General features: G+C 53.7%; 8 protein-coding genes across 8 annotated transcripts; 4 read left to right on the top strand and 4 right to left on the bottom strand.

Moving 5' to 3' along the window:
* Nucleotides 1-779: 779 nt before the first annotated feature.
* Nucleotides 780-1186, bottom strand: COL26b_010867 (uncharacterized protein; the record flags this gene model as incomplete). Its single annotated transcript, XM_053183552.1, has 2 exons — nucleotides 780-929; nucleotides 1061-1186. 2 exons carry the CDS (start codon nucleotides 1184-1186, stop codon nucleotides 780-782), a joined length of 276 nt encoding a protein of 91 aa, XP_053032485.1.
* Nucleotides 1187-1689: 503 nt separating this feature from the next.
* COL26b_010866 (uncharacterized protein) lies at nucleotides 1690-3558 on the bottom strand (the record flags this gene model as incomplete). Its single annotated transcript, XM_053183551.1, has 1 exon — nucleotides 1690-3558. One exon carries the CDS (start codon nucleotides 3556-3558, stop codon nucleotides 1690-1692), a length of 1869 nt encoding a protein of 622 aa, XP_053032484.1.
* A 1883-nt stretch (nucleotides 3559-5441) lies between these two features.
* On the top strand, nucleotides 5442-6941 carry COL26b_010865 (uncharacterized protein; the record flags this gene model as incomplete). Its single annotated transcript, XM_053183550.1, has 3 exons — nucleotides 5442-5675; nucleotides 5885-6010; nucleotides 6072-6941. The coding sequence occupies 3 exons, from the start codon at nucleotides 5442-5444 to the stop codon at nucleotides 6939-6941; spliced, it is 1230 nt and encodes a 409-aa protein (XP_053032483.1).
* A 537-nt stretch (nucleotides 6942-7478) lies between these two features.
* COL26b_010864 (uncharacterized protein) lies at nucleotides 7479-8713 on the bottom strand (the record flags this gene model as incomplete). Its single annotated transcript, XM_053183549.1, has 3 exons — nucleotides 7479-8121; nucleotides 8426-8540; nucleotides 8704-8713. The coding sequence occupies 3 exons, from the start codon at nucleotides 8711-8713 to the stop codon at nucleotides 7479-7481; spliced, it is 768 nt and encodes a 255-aa protein (XP_053032482.1).
* A 1584-nt stretch (nucleotides 8714-10297) lies between these two features.
* COL26b_010863 (uncharacterized protein) lies at nucleotides 10298-10731 on the top strand (the record flags this gene model as incomplete). The annotated part of the gene is made up of 2 exons (XM_053183548.1): nucleotides 10298-10322; nucleotides 10409-10731. 2 exons carry the CDS (start codon nucleotides 10298-10300, stop codon nucleotides 10729-10731), a joined length of 348 nt encoding a protein of 115 aa, XP_053032481.1.
* A 714-nt stretch (nucleotides 10732-11445) lies between these two features.
* COL26b_010862 (uncharacterized protein) lies at nucleotides 11446-12554 on the top strand (the record flags this gene model as incomplete). The annotated part of the gene is made up of 4 exons (XM_053183547.1): nucleotides 11446-11715; nucleotides 11771-12008; nucleotides 12061-12195; nucleotides 12241-12554. The coding sequence occupies 4 exons, from the start codon at nucleotides 11446-11448 to the stop codon at nucleotides 12552-12554; spliced, it is 957 nt and encodes a 318-aa protein (XP_053032480.1).
* Nucleotides 12555-12741: 187 nt separating this feature from the next.
* On the bottom strand, nucleotides 12742-14008 carry COL26b_010861 (uncharacterized protein; the record flags this gene model as incomplete). Its single annotated transcript, XM_053183546.1, has 2 exons — nucleotides 12742-13836; nucleotides 13967-14008. The coding sequence occupies 2 exons, from the start codon at nucleotides 14006-14008 to the stop codon at nucleotides 12742-12744; spliced, it is 1137 nt and encodes a 378-aa protein (XP_053032479.1).
* Nucleotides 14009-14866: 858 nt separating this feature from the next.
* COL26b_010860 (uncharacterized protein) lies at nucleotides 14867-18101 on the top strand (the record flags this gene model as incomplete). The annotated part of the gene is made up of 5 exons (XM_053183545.1): nucleotides 14867-14957; nucleotides 15104-15604; nucleotides 15659-15785; nucleotides 15880-15921; nucleotides 15977-18101. The coding sequence occupies 5 exons, from the start codon at nucleotides 14867-14869 to the stop codon at nucleotides 18099-18101; spliced, it is 2886 nt and encodes a 961-aa protein (XP_053032478.1).
* Between the last annotated feature and the right edge of the window lie 572 nt (nucleotides 18102-18673).

Genomic DNA, 18673 nt, shown 5'->3' with positions numbered 1-18673 from the left:
GATTGCATAGATTGGAGATTGCGGAGAAGCTCCGCTAGTTAGAACGGGGTCAACTGACGAACACGCGAGCCTGTTGGCTAACTTGGGGAACTCGGGGTACTTCCCTGAGCGACTTCAAGGCTGTGATAGGTCCTTTTGCGGAAAAAGGAGTTTGCCAAGGTAACGTGCCCGGAAAAGGGCGACAAACCGGCATATTGGAGTTGAGAGTACGGACGTATCCGTTGCGGGGTTTGTTAAACCCGAGGGCTGCCACCGGCTGTTGGGCTCGTGAGGATGTGCTTCGTGAAACCCCTCCGCGATGCCCGCCTGGCCCTTCACAGGCTTCCTAATATGGCCACGGTCACATATGGGGCTCTGGCTCTTGATGCGATTGACCATCATATAAAGTTGCCCGGTGATCGTCAACCTGTGGATTGCGACGTGCTTCATGGGTGTTCAACAATGTGGAGAACCTAGGCCCTCTGCCAAAGTTTCCACGATCGAAGACAAAGTCGATCTAGGACCAGTTCACCTAGAATATTGTGACAAGGCTTACAAAGATTCCAGGAGGCAAATCGAAAGGAGGACAGAAAAGCCGCAAGACCTGCGAAACTCGGGCCACGTCCCACAACTGCTACTTCGAACTAATGCACCCCGACGTCCGTGAGCAGAAGCGACCGGCATGCATTTCAGACACACTTGAACATCATCACGTGGGTAGAAACAGTCATTAATTCAACCTCTGAAGTTTCACAAACGCTTATAAGTAAATTCCTGAAACCCATAAAAACGAGCCACCCTTACATCTGACCCTCAGATCTAGCCCTTTGGTGAAAATATTCGGCCGGAAGTGTACTCTCAAATCTGTCCAGCAGATCCTGATGTCCGTGAAATAGGATTGTGACTTTGGCATGGATCTCCGCAATGTTCCTGTCGGCTTCTTCCTGAGTCTGCGGAGCGGCTTGGTTGAATTTACTAAGCGCTTGGATGAACGTCGGATAAACATCCGGCTGCGTTGTCTCGAACCGCTTCTATCACCCGTGTTAGACGATGATATCGTGAGAAGTTGGATGCAACCGACTTTCACATCTTCTAAGAACTTCAGACTCTCTTGGAATTTGGGCTGTCTCAGCAGAGAGTCGCCGTCCATGCCGTCAAAATCTACATCCTGGTCTGGCTCGCGGATCGTGGGAGGCTCGGAGGACATTTTCAAGCTTCTTAAGTTCTTCAATAGCCAGATATCTTGAGAGCTGATGCGTGGGTAAACAGCCACTTCAGTGTTCGCCGAGGCTCAAGCTCCAGGCAGGGTACGGGGACAAATGAAGACCGAGATGAAAATCAGCACACGAAAGAGATTGGAGTCAGACACGAGATAATCGTGAGTCTGTCTTTAAGCGATGCCCTCAACCCCGCTCATGGCTCGACGTTTCCGCCCGCGGCAAATGGACAGATGGAACCGGCAAGCAAAAGAACCAACTGTTGTGGATTAAAGGAATGCCTCTGGTTGGTCCACCATTTCGAAGGATTCACTTACATAAAATGATGTAATAACCACAACATCTGCAGCCAGCGCGCAAGTTGGCGGCGCAGCAACTTCGAACACATGACCAAGTTCGAAAACAGTCAAAATGGCCGTTATAGTATTGTCTGACTGATGTTTCCATTTGTATCCCCTGGAGAACCAAAATTTCTGAAACATTGACGAACACCTCATACGAGAATAAACAGCTCTTCTTTGCCGAACCTTTCCCTGATGCTTTCATTATCCGACTCTGGCATCAGAGGCCCTACGAAGGCATCACCAAGCAGGATCCAACCATCTTCAGTCTGTCTGAGAACGAATGGAATGGGTCCACCATAAAGGAGAACGACAACATCGCCCGGTTTTGCACAGGCTGGTGCTAGTCCGTAGAAGCCACTGGCCGTTTCAAAAATGCGTCTTTGGTCGCAAGATCTCGACGCTGCGATTCGAAAGCGATCCGCATCGCCCTCACAGAGTGCCACCTCCAAAGGGTCGTAAGTATCAGGGGTTTTTCCTGCAACACTGAAGAGTTTCCTGATGTAAGTAAGATAGTCCGCGTAAAACCGATGTCGGTCATCTGGCTCCAGATCAAACACAAACTCGTAGCCTTCCGTGAAGTTGGTGGTGAGTGTCAGTCCCATCTCAAGGACTGCCCCAAATGGGGCATCTTCTGAACCGAATAGTGGGTAAGACTTCGTCGATGACACTCGGTGCCAAATCTCAAGGAAAGGATGCGTCTTGGCTTCGGCAGGGGATATGTGCTCTTTGAAATGACTGATGTCAAACACCTCGGTGATCCAGGCAATAGTATCGAAGCGCACACCAGAAAGACGGACCTTGCCATCTGTTGAAGACTGAAAGTCAACAAGACCTGGCAGACCGTGTTTATCTCCCTCTTCCCACGCCGTTATCGACATGCTGTGAAGAATGTTGCCGACGTCCTCGCTGACATCCCACCGGGGTACCCAGGACGGAAATTCTGTGCGCTCGTACTCAACACCATGCTTAGCATAGCACAGAGGGGCAAGACTTTCACTGCTTGCTACTGAGGCCTTCACCACATCGATGTAGACCTCTGCAACAGTCTTTCTGTAGTCAACACCAGCGAACCCCTCGAGAGTTGCCTCATTGATAAGTCCCAGTAAGCCATAGACCTTGTCTCTGGGGTTTGTAGCGTTGAAGTCGCGAAAGCTCAAGAGAATCTCAAGGAAGCTAAACTCTGAAAGCTCGCTTTTATCAAACATGCTGTATGCATTTTCCCAGGCGATTCCGTCGAGTTCAGATGGTACATCGTAGTCGTTCGCAAGATTCTGCTCGCTAAGCCAGGCGGCCGTGACGCCCAGCCTATCCCACTCGAACGAGTGAGAGCCGACATAAACCCTAGATGAACGTGCCAGCACAATCTCCTGGACGCACCACACCCTTGTGAACCAGGTCCTTGATAGGAGCCACTTGAGGGCATTCCAACTCTTCGAGTCGGGCTTCGGCAGGCTTAAACGTTGGGCGGTCGAGGCGATGTTAGAGATGGAGACACCAGCGAAACCTTCCATCTTCTCCGTAGCAATCGTGAAGTGAGCCATGCTCAGTAGCTCAACCCCGCGAGCCAGGGCTTGATCCTCGCATGCATGGTAGATCGCTTCCATCAGCGGCATAGCACGCGCAGTCTCATTGTCTTGATCAAGACCGAGCCATACAACAACAAGAGACGCCCGTGAATAAACGTCGCGCATCAGCTGGACTTGCTCTGCCCGTTCCTCCATATCATCCTGGTTGATGCAAAGGGCGTCGGCCCAGATGAGTACCTCCTCGGTGGGAAGTCGAAAGTGGCGAAGGGCGTCGAACAGACTCTTTGTGACCGAAACCTGTTGGCCTTGACATCGAATATCTCCGCGCTGAGACGGCTCGCCCCAGACATATGATAGGGCATGAAATGAAGGTGGGTCATCAATGCTTGCCTCTCGCAGGTTCGTAGTGATGGGGTCGGGACCAGCTCCAGGTTGGAGGACCAGGACTCTGATGCATCGACTCGGCAAACGTCTTGAGTAAATCGATGCCATCTTCTCATCGGTAACGCTTGCTCAGTACTGAACGGCGAGTTGTGTATTTGAGCTGCAGATGACAATGAGCGAGATCGGACACTCTTGAAAAACAGGAAAACTGAGTCCAAAACATGAAGGATTTCGTGGTGGAAGGATTCCTTTAGGCGGGGGCGCTAAACACCGTTAGGTTTGATTCGTTGCCACGTAGCGTGATGGGATTAATGGGTCTTGGCATGCTGCCTTGCGCCAGCATGCCACGATCTCGTAACTCGTGATCACAGCCAACATCACCAGTCATCTTATCTCATCTCAACCGACTAAACAAGCGAGCAGTTCTGAGCATATCTTCATCCCGCACTTTCTATGTTCACTACTTCGTACTTCTCTACCGGCAAGCACATTGGATGACCAGACACTATGCCTACCGCTCCAACAACGTTCCACCTATTTCCAAACCTCCCCGCCAAGCTTGGCGTTCACATCTGGGAGCTGACCGCCGAACCCCGCATCGTTGAGGTACGCGATTGTATTCGTAAACTAGGTCCTATCAACGTCAACGGACCTGAGCCAGGAGCGCAGACAGTGGACTGGATGGTCAAACGTCTGCGGATGATGCGCCACCTGCGCTCGTATACTCAAGTCCCTGCCCAGCTGCAAACCTGCCATGAGGCCCGCGAGCACCTGACTACACACGCTAATGATAAATATCGCTTTGAAAAGACCTTTTCAGGGATCACTACGAAACCCTGGGACGGGTTCGACCCTGTGCCCGAGGGTTACCTTGAGCGGAAGCATTATGGCTGGTTCAACTTCGATAGTGATATGCTCTCGATTGGGGATACAGATTTACACAAGTTCCTGGCTGCAGCCCACCAGGTCCGCCGGCTACGGCTTAGGCGCAACCTCGACGACGAATACTTTCTCGCCCCGAGCCACTTTTGATGTGCAGACGGTTCAGGAATGTTGCCGAGGTCCATTTGATTTGTTTATGGGGTATTAGGTCAGGCTACTTATTAACGGAAGATACATACTTTCACTGTAGACCCGAGAAAGTGTACTTTATTGATTCTGAAGCGATAGGAGGGATGGTGATGAACAGCGTCGACCTGGATGCAATTGTGGCCAGGGAGCACGAGGAGATTAACAGGCTAGCAGAAGAGGAGGCCTATTGAGGAGTTTTATCCTGAGATTGAGATTATCTTGAATATAAAAACTTGGAGTATGAGTACACCCTGATTTCGCGCCTGATGCTATTTGCTTTGAGTAGGTAAGTATATGATTTCAGTATCTATGATTTCAGTATCTGAATGAAAGAAGTAAGGAGAACCAAGAACACCGGCGCTGCAAATGTGCCGTCAAACATCCTTAAGCAAGCGCGCCACAAAGACCATTGAAAATCTTCTGCCGTTGCTTTGGTTGGCGATTTTAAGTGTGGCTTGCTCAGCTTTGTGAACCTTGACGGGCAACCTTTTTTCAAAGTCTCGCATGGCAGATTCTACCTATGTGAGTAAGTTTTGTTTTGAGGTTCCCACATACTAAGGTGTTTTTCGTTCACCTTCCTCCGTTATCTACTGATGTTTGCGTAGATCTTGCTCTCTCCTGATTGGTGCGATCGCCTGTGTTCGTAGCAAGCTGGAGAGCTTTCGGCTATAATAGTGAGACTTCTCCGGCCCAAAACACACGTCCTCCTCCCTGGTCTCTTGGAGATTTCTCCTCTGCGAATGCCATGTCTTCCCAGCGACACCATCTCATTATTGACAAGCGTTTGCAGGGCCCTTTGCGGAACTCTCGTGTCTGCCATTCTTGTGTGACGCAGCTCTGTCGTCGTCATCGTCAGCTCTGTCGTTCAGCTCTGTCGTCCAGCTCTGTCTGCCGAGAGGGAATGCCATCTGTCATCCGAGATGAACAACAAAAGCGTCGCGGAAGGAAACGGGTCCTCATTGCCGGACTTACCGTACATTGATCGTCTGGAAGAAAAGTTGGCCATCCTCAAAGCGATCAGCGACACGGAGATCCCCAGCGAAACACCCAATGAACCGCCAAGGCGTATTGACCAGACTGGAGTCAAGGAGAACGTCTGGGCTGCTTTCTTGGTTGAAACTGTGGAAGAACTCCAGCAGTTCCTTGATTTCAAGGTAAGAAGTGGCAGGTTCTTCGTCGAAACGATTGAAACAATACTTGTTGGCGTTGATTTCGCAGTTGCGAACGTCATATCAATAAGTGAGTAGCTGATTTATTGATTCGATGCACAAAAAGTGATGAATTTAACCTAGTAAGGAATGCAATAACAGTGATGAACAAGCGAAATACCCTAAAATCTTCATATGCAACATCCTCTGGGCAGACAGCATCCTCCAAGCAGGCAACACCCTCTAAACCGGCAACGAGCAAGAGTGGCGTTGGCAGCGGCATTCAAGGTCTGCTAGGCAAGGCGAAGATTAAGACACGCAACCAGTTTTCCATTGACCAGGTAAGTTTTCTGGCGTCTGGTTCCATCGAATTGTTACATCGTGCTGACATATTGTTCACAGATCAAAGAGAGGGATGCAGGGAAGTGCACACTACTTCATACCACCGTCACAGAGGCTGTCCACATATTTCCGGTGGTCCACACAGAGGTCGCAGCAGCATGTAAAAACGCACTCTACGCGCTGGGATTCATCTGGGGCGGCAACACGTGCGACAAGTTCAAGGACGCACTAAGCATCAATGTCTTTGACATCCCCAAGAATATGATCACCCTTGACAATGCACCCCGCCATTTGTGGGATACTGGGAAGATCACTTTCTCCCCTGTTCTGTGTCTACCTCACAGGATCGACCTAGCAGTTCGCGTCTTGGAGCCCTTGGACTGGGGCAAGAGGAAAGGAGCAGGGTCCGAGCTTCCCGAAGGCATTGCGACGGATCCCAGAACTAAGATGAGAGGCTACAAGAACCTGGCCGACAGGATTATCGAGAAGCCAGCAGAACGGCCAGTCGAAGTGTGTTCCATCTCTGCGGACACTCAGTATCGGATCAACGACGGGCACCGTTTTACCATCGCCTCAGACGACTCCAATATGCTTCCAAGTGCAGAGCTCCTGAAACTAAGGGACCGCATCATGACCATGATGACGCTGAAGGGAGGATGGGACATTGATGAAGATGTGCTGTCGAGCTCCAGTGGCAGGGATGATGCCCCGAGGGTTATGTTTGGAGATGGAGATGTTGAGATTGATCTGAAGGATAAGGTACTGGAGTGGAGTGAGCGTGCCGGAGAAGAGCTTGCTCCGTTGACCATTGACGAGGCGAACAAAATGGCCTGGACCTCGTCGGTGATGCAGCAGCCAGAGAATATGGGAGACGTCTTCCCTCCTGAGAGCCAGCCGGAAGATCAAGGTGAGAGCCAGTTAAAGGATTAGCAAGCCCTGCCTCCCTCTTCGCTTGTCGGTCCCGAAGCTTCAGACGAAGACGACGACGACGGCGGCGACTTGATTTTCGGCGAGATTGTGTCGCTCCAAGAACAGTGCATGTTGAAAGAGAACACAAATCAGACGTTCCGCCGAGCTTCAACCCAAACTTTTACCATTTATCAACATGGGCATGCTGGCTCAATCATCAGCTCCAGCAGACCAATCGTTGTACGCCACGACGGTTGGCGGCTGAATAACTATTCTTGCCTTCGCTACACACGCAATTCAATCAACAGCCTCAACTTCACGAGCCATGATGAACACTGTATTATTTATACGTTCTTGACTTATAATTATAAACAAGAGGCTTCCGATTATGATCTTCCAATCACGGTAAGATAAGATCGTTCACCAATTCCGGTTCCCCCGAGCTTCAAGATTGAGTTTCTTCTGTTTCTTCAGGCTTACGAGCATAAACAAGATTACTGCGACATGATTAGCTTCTCTTCGATTTCATGTACGTATGTTGACGCCGAATGAACCGACTTACAGATGATAGAAGGGTTGGAGACTCAGGTCCTTCAGAGCTTTCCGCATCTCAGCAACGAAGACGATGATTTCGGCGTATTCCCAACCCATTATCTCCTTGAGAAGAAAAAGCGCAAATCCCTCGAGCGACTGGTCCAGGTACATCCAGTTGCACTCGCCGATTTCCTTGAGCATGGGGTCAGCGGGCCACGCACCAATGGGGATGGGCCATTTCTTCTCCACAATGTCGACAAAGCCAGCCTCCCTGAGGGCCTTGGCGATCCCGTGGTTTCGAGACTGCTGAATGGTCTTTCCGAGCTTGTCTGTGGCCTCGAAGAAGACTTTTGCCCATCTACGGTAGACGTGGTCTTGAGGCAGGTCCTGGCCAAGAGCCTGAGAATGATCTTCAATGTCGAGCTCCTTGATCTCAATGTAGCCACCCGGGTTAAGATGATCAAACGCTTGTTTGTAGAGGGCAGGCCAGTCCGAGATGCTGGCCTCGAGATGGCGGATGTGGATGTAGTCAAAGTCGGCGTCCCATGTCCATGGCTGCTCAATATCGTCGACCTGGAACTTGCAGTTTGGGGGCACCCAACCAGGCTGAATGGGCGATATATCAACGCCTGTTACCTGGGCCGAGGGAAATTCGTCGGCAAAGTCGCTATGGGTTTGTTAGCGGTTGCGAGATCGGACTAGAGCGTGCACCGGGACTCACATGGCCCAAATGCCTGTCCCCGTTCCAAGGTCAAGAACCTTCTATTTTTTGAATCAGAAACTGCTAGGGCTGAGATATCATGCATTGAGGCTTACTTGGGGGCTGTCACCAATTGGAGCAAGGAACAGCCTATCGTCAAGAAATAGAGTCTCCCAGTAATGCCTTTCGAGTATAAGAGTTAGTCCAGCTCGTTGTGTTTAGGTGACGTTCAATAATCAAAAGCACGTGCCCGAGCATAGTAGAAGCTTACGCAATATCAAGCCCCTCATTCTGCCTCTCGTCATTCGGGAGGCAATAATCGGTCTTTTGGGTGTAAGTGCGCCCGTGAAGGCGCCGATACTCGGTGATGCTCTCGCTCAGAGATGCTGTCGAAGCTGTATGGACACTGCAACCAATCATTCGCAATTTTGTGAGCGTCTATTCCCATACGCATAGAGCCTAGAGTTTCGATTCACCTCTCCCCATCCCCCTGGGAGGCCCCGTCGTCAACAGCGATGCCCTGCTCCTATTCGGCGGTCGTCAGCATACCTCTCGCCATATTGAGATTCTGCAGCCTCAAGCTGTTGCTTCGCCATGGTAAACCTACTTCGTTGGCCGGGTCAGGAGCTATTTGCGCCTCGTTGGCGGCGGTGGGTTGAGCTGGAGCCTGCATTTTGCTTCGGCCTGATTTTCCGCGCAGTCAATGTGAAAGAACAAAAGACTCATGGAGAAAAGGAGCATGGGAGGGAACATCAGTCCTTGAAATGACCTGAGGAAGAGGCAAGATAGCCGCGAACAGGGAAGTTACCCCTCTTTTCCAGCCAGTTGTTTGTCGTTGTTGGTGCTCGCTTTGCGAGCATCCACCCGAGATACCGGAGTCTTCGCCCGCCTCCGCGCACGAATTGGACACAAATTTTATTCAGTTCAGATGCAGGCTCTAAGCGACTTGTGAAAAGTATGGGTCGATTTCCGTGTCCATCCAGGAGCCAACAAACAGCAGACAAGGGGCTCGACCAATCAGTGCGAAATGAGGATGGCTGTATGTACATGAAGACAAGGGTCTGATTGCGTTGGTTGAGCCAAGAGCTGGCGCATTTGCAAATTCCGGTCAACAGGTAGGGAATAGTCCCACTATGAGTGACACCTTCAAATCGAGAATGGACGTAAGAAATCTGCAACTGTGTTCAATCGACCGAGAACTGATCAACCAGCTTCAAATGATAAGTAAGGAGCCAGGCTGAACGAGTCATGACGATGAACTCAACGACGAAGATAGTCGCTTGGTTTCAAAGCTTTCGTCCGAATCGTGTTTGAAGACACTCTGTTTCAAAAAGGTCGACAGTCGTCTAAGTCTTCATTTCTTTCGCCGGAGAAAGCTTCGTTCGCTTCTTCTTCGTTGTCATAGTGACCATGACTGTCTCCTGTATTGGTTCTAGGCTTCCTTCCGGGGGTGAAGACTTGGAATGTGTCCTAGATGGCGTGCAAGTACTCCCCGTGAGCTTTTTTGGGTTATTCTCCAGGACGGAGCTACGTGGCCGAAAACAACTCCTCTTTTTAATTCTAATTGCTCCGCCTTTATCAAGAGTTCAAGCTTGACGAGATTGCGACCGAAAACGTGGTTAGGTATGTCGCTGGACCGAATCCCATGGTTTGTGGCAATCTTGTACGGAGCTTAGATGCACCTCCCTACGAACTTTGATCGCTGACTTGGCCAAGAAATGGCTTCGCGACAACTATGGCCATCTCCACGATCTATAAGAGCATCTTGGGAGATAGCCTTATGATTTTCCTGGGTTAGTCGGAGTGTCTATGAGACCTCCAGGGAGTCGGTTCCATCATCCTCGGGTAGTCCATCACCAGGTAATTAACTCAAATGCGAATCCCCTTCATACTCTTCAGCGCAGAGTCACAAACAACAGTCAAAACGTTCTTGCCCCTCCTCAACTCTTTAGCCAGCTCCAGCGCAGCAATAACATTCAACGCCGTCGAGGGCCCCGCATAGATAGGCTCCTTCGTCTCTATTTGCCTGCGCATCTGCCGCGTGTATTTCTTATCAACATCCCTCACCTCACGATCAAGCAGTAGCGGCACAAATCCGACCCCAGTCCCCTCAACCTTGTGCTCCCCGACCCTTCCGTGCATGATGGCCGGCGAAATCCACGACTCCAGTACAGCTACCTTTGTCACAGAATTCGCAGCCTTCAGAACCCCTGCTACACCCATCGCCATCCCTGCCGTCCCAACAGCCGTGCAGAACGCATCAACCCCCCCCGCAACCTGTTCCAGCAACTCTTTCCCCATAGTCTCATACCCCACCAGCGCGTCCCGGTGATGAAACTGGTCCACCGCAAGCGCCTCGCCCCGGCGCAGCTCCTTCGCCGCCACCTCCCTCATGCTCGCCCACAGCTCCAGGGTGATATTGCGACGACCCTTGTGCACAGTGTCCATCTTGGTCCCGAGCGCAGCCATCGTCAGCAGCCTCTCGACCGCGAGCGTGTTCGACGAGAAGGCGTGGGAGCGGGGCGCGATGTGGCGGAGGGGGATGAGCGGGTTGTCGTCTATGGCGGCGAGGACTGACGAAAAAGCAAGGGGGGTGTCTGGTTGTTCATGATGGGTGTCTTGGGGTTGTGGTGTTGTGAGGTTGGTGGGATGAAGTTGATGTGAAGGAGGAGTTGTGGTGTCTGACAGGGTGGTCTTCTGTGCGGGAGCTTTGAATCACAATATCTGACTCTTGTGAGATATACACATAGTTAGACTTTCTTTGAACTGGAATAGCGTACGGAAGTTCAGACAATTGTCGCTGAGAACGATATGGGGGTGGATGAGTACCGAGCAGTCAACCGTTGCTCTCCACTACTTCTTGGGTACGGGGCGAACTCAAGCTTGTGCGTTTTGATGATCCATTCAGGGACTATTTGAAAAAAACAAATAGTCCAAAATTCATCAGCTTTCTTGCGACGAAAGAATTTCCTCTCCCCTTCCACGTCTATTTCAACCACGTCTATTTCACATGAAAAGTCACGATTAACTTGTGATAAACACGGACTGATTACGTGATCAAACTGGAACACCAGGGCCGTGCGCCCTGACAGTTCTCATCTGGCGACACTGTGCGCTCAGTGCGCTCCCGTCGTCGCGTCACCCATGAGCATGAAGCGGTTCATCTCGTCAACGCGATTGAGAGGATCAAACACCCAGAAAACTGGACTACCTGCCATAATCTCATACAATCATCCGTTGAAATACAGGACAGGTAATCAATCATTGTTTTTGCCCAGGATTGATACTGCAATGCCTGCCGTCACACGGAGTCTCCGGTCGTCGACGCGCCTGAGCGCTGCGGCGCCGGCGGATGAGAAAAAGACGGGTGTTGAGAAGAGCAAGGCCCCCGCCAAGACGAAACCCGCAAAGAAGGATGCTGCCCCCAAGAAAGACACGGAAGAGAAAGCTTCGAAAGCAGCTGGCGCTGGTCGCAAGAGGAAAGCCGCTGAAGCCGAGCCGGAAGATGAGCCGGAATCCAAGGCCGAGGAGGCCAAGAAGCCAGCTGCGAAGAAGGCCAAGGTGCGCTTCACCCATACCCCCACGAACCACAACTCATTTTCTGACACCTTCGCAGAAACCCGCCGCAGGTAAGAAAGAGGTACCGCCGAGAAAGACCAAGGACGAGCTCAAAGCGCTCCGCGACGCATCCGCTTCCGTGCCGGACGTCAACCCGGACGCCGAGCGGAGGGATCCGCCGGAGGAGCGGTACTGGCTCATGAAGTCGGAGCCGGATGTGCGGATCGAGGATGGGTATGAGATTAAGTTCTCAATTGATGATTTGGCGGCGAAGAAGACGCCCGAAGGGTGGGAGGGTAAGCTTCCTTACCATCCCCATCTAAAGACTGGTAGCTGACGATGATGCAGGTATTCGCAATTACGCGGCCAGGAATAACCTCAGAGACATGCGCAAGGGCGACAAGGCGTTCTTCTACCACTCCAACTGTAAGGAGCCGGGGATCGTGGGCATCATCAGCATCGTCAAGGAGCACTCCCCCGACTGTAAGTAACCCCCTCCCCAATGCCCGAGCTAGCTGACCAATGTAGGGAACGCGTGCATCAACGACAATCCCTACTACGACGACGCGGCACCCCACGACGGCAGCAAATGGAGCCTCGTGCACGTCAAGATCGAGCACAAGTTCCCGCGCATCGTGCCGCTGTCGCTGCTCAAGGAGGTCGGGCCGAAGGGTCCGCTGGCGAACATGCAGCTGCTCAAGCTGGGCCGTCTCAGCGTGAACAAGGTTACGAAGGAGGAGTGGGACGAGGTGATTCGCATGGCGAAGGAGCTTGACGAGGACGGCGAGTGGGAGAAGGCCGTTGAGGAGGGCAAGAAGTTTCCGAATTACTCGGCGGCGTAGCGTGTTTGCTTCAAACCAGTTCAATTAGGGGCTAACGCCGAGTATGCAAGTGGTATCAAGGGTGGTGCGTCGGTTCTGCACCGTCTATTCCCGTCAAATGCGCATTTCGAGCACCGCTTTTCCGTTTTCCTTTGCTTTTCTGTACCAATAGCCAATTTTTTTCTTCCCGATATCCACACAGCACATTTCACGCCTGCAACTTGTCCTTTGTAGCCTCCAACACGGCCTTGATGCCCTCGTCCAGGTCCTCGACGAGGAGGATCATCTGGATCCACACCAGGCTCTTGCTGCGCAGCGCCTCCTTATCCGAAGTCTCGTCCAGACCCTTGCCAAGCCTCGAGAGCACCTCGCGAAGACCCAGCGGGAACTCGGGCGTGTCGGGGCTGAACCCGACCAGCGGCAGGCGGACGTAGCAGTTCCACGTCGCGGGATGGGCTGCGTCGAGCGCGCGCATGGCCTCGACGACGTGGGTGATGATCCTCTCGAGGCACGAGACCTTGGCGAAGGTAGCGAACATGTCGAAGAAGCGCTCGGCGACGTCGGGGGTGAAGAAGGACTGCTTGCGGGAGATGTCGAAGATGGCCATGGGTATGGCGCCGTCCATGGCCGGGTTGTTCTTGAGCTTCGCGGCGGCGTCCTCGTCGATGACCTTCTTGCCGGGGACGGGCAAGTCGTCACCCTCCTCGTTCTCCTCGTCCTCCTCGTCGCCGAAGCGGATCTCGTCGTCGTCGTCCATCTTCTCGCCCGCCAGGGGGTTCGCGTCCTTCTTCTTCCCGCTGCCGCGCTTCGCGTCCATCTTGGCCAGCCACTCCATCTCGCAGCGCGCGTACTCGATCCACAGCGTGCCCTCCGTCGTACAGAACCGGCACCCGCGCATGAAGTACCCCCTTGCGCCGCCCATGTCGCCGTTCTTAGCGGAGCGGCGGCCGGCGTGGATCCACAGGTCGGCGTCGGTGGGCATCATGCGCAGGGCGGCGGCCATGGTGCGGCGCCAGCGCTTGGAGGCCTTGACGTCCTCGGTGTAGGCAAGGTACTCGAGCCAGAGGTCCTTGCGGGAGGGGTGGCGGGCAACGGCGCGGTCGTAGATGGCGAGGACGCGGGCCTGGGAGGCGTGCTGGGAGTTGACGTGGCCGACCTTCATGCGCCGGCAGCGCTTCTGGCGCAGGGCGTCGAGGGAGGTTTCCCATTTCGCATAGGAGGAGAAGTCGGCGGGGTTGGAGCGCGGGGCGAGGATGCGGTGTTCGAAGTCGCTGCGTTTCTGGACGATGGTGCGGATTTCTTCCTGTGGTAGGTGTGTTAGGATGGTGTCTTGGTGAGATGTCTTGGATGTCTGTCGAGGTCGAGGGCGAGGACGGAGGTAGACTTGCCTTTGTGAAGATTTCCTTTTCCTCCCACTCGCGCAATTGAGGAACGGAACGCTCCAAGTAGAAGCGAGCCTTTTCGGCGACGGCCATCTTGTTAGAGTCTGTAGGTGAGGTCGGACTGCTGTGGTGGTTGCGGTGGTGACCTTGTCTGTCGGTGTCGGCTACCGAGTGCTGCTGCTCGCCTGACGAAAATGAAGCAGATCGGGATCGAGATCTGCGAATGCTTGACCAGCATTGGAAAAAAAAAAAAGTTGCGAGGCTGAGCACGGGCCCCATCAAACCAGTGGGGCCAATTTTATCGGTGTGGGGCAGCAAGAGCTCTTGAGTCGAAGCTGATTGGGTTCTGGGATCTCTCAGCCTTGTGCCAAGCTCCCCGGCGGCGCTAAACCGTAAAGTGCCTCCGCCATTCCCTGTCCCAAAGCAGCGCCCGTTTGGTGCCATTGGGGCCATTCGGTGCCATTTGGTGGTAATCAGCAGGGCAGCACGCACGAAAGAGCAGAGCTCCAGTGGGTTTCTGCCGGTGGTTCACATTCTGTCATCACCTTCCCTGCCATGCAGCTCCACTGTGACGCCCCGAATGCTCCGGGGGCCGCACGCTGCCCGCGGTGTCATTGCTAATGCTGCCCGCACTTGCCGCATCGCAGCGTTACTTCACTGCTGCTGCTACCTCATTGCTTGCTTACTGCTGGCTGCAAACCGTAAGGCGCCTGCCTGGGACAAACGGACACAAACACGCGATCGGCCCGCCGAGGCACAAGGCACCGATTCCACTATTATTGCTTAGGTCCTTCCCTTCCACATTCCCCTCCAAATTCCCATCTTCCCTTCCTCTCCCACCTCTGCCACCTTACCTCCCACATACACCTCCCCTCGACACACACGACACCACCACCGGATCACCCGGATGACCCTCTCTTCCCTTTGTTTTGCTTGAGCTGTCCTTCCGCCATGTCGTCCAAGTACAAGGACAAAGACGGCGGCGTCGTGCTGACCTTCAATGGCCAGTGGGTGAGCTGGTCGCACACTGCCATAGCTTACAGTAAGTCGGACCATTTTCCGGTTTGCGATGGAACCTCGTCGCGACGCTGCTGCGCGCACAATTCTCGTCGCCTGCCCGCGCCCTTGGGACGACAGCAGGCGCACCACCCAAAGAACAGCTGGACTGACCTCTTCCCGCGTAAACAGCTGCCTTCATTAGCGCATTCATCGTCGGCGTCTCTCTGCACTTCCACAAGATTGTCCAGAATGAGTGGTACGGCTACCCGGACGAGTGGTTCCCCTCCGTCTCCGCGACCATTGGCGACCGATATCCCGAGCGGTCCTTCTTCATGCTCTTCATCGCAATCACCTCCGGCCCGCGCTTCGCCCTCGTCGGCCTGTGGTACCTCCTCACTCGCCGTCCGGGCCAGACGCTGCCCAAGTTTACCTTTGCCATGGGCATTCTGCGCACCTTCATGTGCGGCGGCTTCACCTACGTCACTTCCACCGATGACCACGACTGGCACGACATTTTCATGATCTCCTACATCGTCGCCTCACTGCCATGGACCATTGGCTGTGTCACGCTGAGCCCGCCGAATCCCAAGGCGATCAAGTACCGCAAGACGATTGCTTACTCCTTCTTCGGCACCCTCGTGCCGCTGATTTACTTCTTCATCCAGCACAAGGTGCACCGCGTCGCGGGAGGTGGGCATCCCTGGATTCCTCGCCCGTCGAGGCCCAATTGCTAACACAACCCAGCTTATACGATCTACGCCTTCTTCGAATGGGCGCTCATCCTCTTCGACGTTGCCTTCGACGCCGTGACGGCCCTCGACTTCGACACCTTCGAGGTGGTGATCAGGGATGTCAAGGGTTCCAGCAAGGGGTACGTCCAATGGCTCCCGAAATAGTCTTGTACATACCAGTACAGCAGACCAAATAAATCCGCTTCGAGGCTCCCGTTCTAAGGCTTGTAATAGTGAAAACCGGTCGTCTGTCCCCTCTGCCGTTCTCGAGAAGGAGTAGGTCCCCCCCATCCCTGCGCTCGCGTGTGAACAATTGCTCATGTGCGCACAGGAAAGAAAAGGCCAGCGCCGGCGTGCTGACTGCGCGCTTTACCTGGACGGAGGCCCTCGATACCGCTGCCGATGTCTACCACGGCTTCATCTTCTGGTCCATGTTGACCAGTCTGGGTGTTTTGGTGTGGTACTTCCCGCTGTGGCACATGGGCATCTCTGGCTACGAGGCCTTTGTCATGTCCACGATCCTGCCCGGCATTTTGGGAATCCGCTCGGTTCGCTCGCTGGTGATGAAAAACCAGCGGTTCGTCCACCTGATTTCCTTGGTTGGTCTGCTGGCCTACCTGGTTTTGGACCCTGCGAAGCGCCTGTTTACCGTTGGTTTCGCCGTGGCAACCTCGTGCCTCGGCTGGGTTGCGACTTGGCACTCTGAGAGAGCGCACCAAGCGCGCCTCGAGTCCAAGATTCTGGCGTGGACAATTGGCCTGATCGCCTCGTCCACTGCCAAGTTCATGTGGTGGACGAACAACCCCCTCTGGCCCGTCATGCACGCTGCCAACGGTGGCTGGAATGCCACTGGCTTTGCGATTGCTGTGGTTGCGTGTTTGAGGTTTACCCGAAAGGCACCCCTGACCCGCGGCGACTACCCTGAAGACTCCAAGGGCGGTTCTTCCCTGCTCGCTGCTTTTGGTGTTGGTGGTCTGTTCTTCGGTATCCACTCGCTTCTGTCTGACACCAGCACCATGATCCTCTGGGTCTGGGATGGTTACCCGATCCGCGGCCCCACATCCAACACGTACGGCTGGATGACCATTATTGCGATGACCGCCGGCCTCCTGGTCGGCCTTTACCGACCCGGCTTCATGAGCTCATGGACCGCGTACGGTGTTGGCTGCGTTGGTGCGGCCATCCTCACCTCATACCACCATTGGTTCGGATACTACGGTGCTCTTACCACTGCGTTCTATCTCATGGGTCTCAGTGTCCCATTCCTTTCTAACGCTGCCAAGAGAAGCCCTGGTCTCACATTTGGCCTGGGTTTCTTCATCTATAACTTCATGGTTCTCTTCCACGTCTGGGTGGTTGCTTATGCTTTCGTCCCCGGCGGCCCTCTTGTCCGTGAGCACACTGACTGGGTCATGATGACCACCTTCATCCTCATCGGCGCTGGTGTCTTTGACCTCACCTCGTCGCAGGCCCGCCGCCCCGCCAAGAGCCGCTCCTCCCCCTCCCAACACAAGAAGTACAACACCATCGCCGCCTTCTTCGTCAACATTGTGTTCCTCGCCGCGGCATTCATGCGCTTCCCAACAAACGACTTCAAGCCGTACCACCCCGAGGACCGCATTCTCACAGCCGGCATCTGGACCATCCACTTTTCTCTCGACAACGACATGTGGTCCTCTGAATACCGCATGCGCGACCTTATTAAGGAGCTCGAGATTGACGTTGTCGGTCTGCTCGAGTCGGACCTTCAGCGCATCATCATGGGCAACCGTGATACCACCCAATTCCTTGCCGAAGACCTCGGCATGTACGTCGACTACGGCCCAGGTCCCAACAAGCACACCTGGGGATCCGCCCTCCTCTCCAAGTTCCCCATTCTCAAGTCAACCCATCACCTTCTGCCCAGCCCGGTCGGCGAGCTCGCTCCCGCCATCTCTGCCACCCTTGATGTTTACGGCCAGGAGGTCGATGTCTTCGTGTTCCACTCCGGACAAGAAGAAGACCCTGAGGATCGCCGTCTCCAAACCGAGTACCTCTCCAAGCTCATGGGCGAGTCAACGAACCCGTCCATCCTGCTCTCTTACCTTGTCACCAAGCCTCTCCAGGGCAACTACAACACCTACGTCAGCCCGCTCTCCGGCATGCACGACGTCGATCCCACGGATTGGGACAGATGGTGCGAGTACATCCTCTACAAGGGCCTCAAGCGTACCGGCTATGCCCGCGTTAGCCGCAGTACCATCACCGACACGGAGCTGCAGGTCGCCAAGTTCGTCATCCCCAAGTCCAAGGACGAGGTCGCGCAGATCGAGGCGCAGAGTGACGAGACGAGGAATAGACGCGTCAGCGAGCACAGCGTGCCCCAGGGATGGAAGTTCCCGGACATGTTCAAGGGACAGGGCGTCAGGGATCACAGGTACCACGTCTTTAACGAGCCGAGGTACTATGACAACTAAAAAGAGGTTCCGAGATATTGATCTTATGAGAGATGGGAAGGGGTGGTAATGGCTGGGTTGGGCTTTCCTTTGTTGGGGATCGGATCATGTGGTGGTTGTATATCCTAATATGAGGTTATGTTAATTGAGTTATGTCTACATTTCAAATCTGTCTTGAGTTGATGTGGGCATCGGCTTGGTGTCCACATGTCGGCACGGTGCACTGTGACAGTCGTATATAGTGACTCATCCCATGCGTAGTCTATTAAGCTCCAACAGCAATTAGATGCCTGATGGTAGAGTCTCGCGACCCCTCCCCCACTTCTCTGAAGCGGATGGATTGACATATGAGCCTGGTCAGCGAGAGAGCGCCTCGCGGCGAACGAAACCACACTTAACCACCGTTACTCGTCCCTGTCCTAAACGTATTCGACGCAGAATATAGGGCTTGTAATGGAAGAGAAGAAAGTGAGTAGGGGTTGGCGATACTTTCGGTTTCGCTTCGTCAATCCCGTTGACGTTCATGCACTTAGCAGGGGTTTAGCAACAATATCAAGCCGTCTGGGTGAAATGATTTCACATTGCTTGCTCTG

The sequence above is a fragment of the Colletotrichum chrysophilum genome, assembly GCF_026319265.1.
Source record: "Colletotrichum chrysophilum strain AFK26 chromosome Unknown scaffold_123, whole genome shotgun sequence".
NCBI lineage: Eukaryota > Fungi > Ascomycota > Sordariomycetes > Glomerellales > Glomerellaceae > Colletotrichum > Colletotrichum chrysophilum.
The sequence above is the reverse complement of the archived record's forward strand: the minus strand, read 5'-3'. Positions and strand labels throughout refer to the sequence as shown.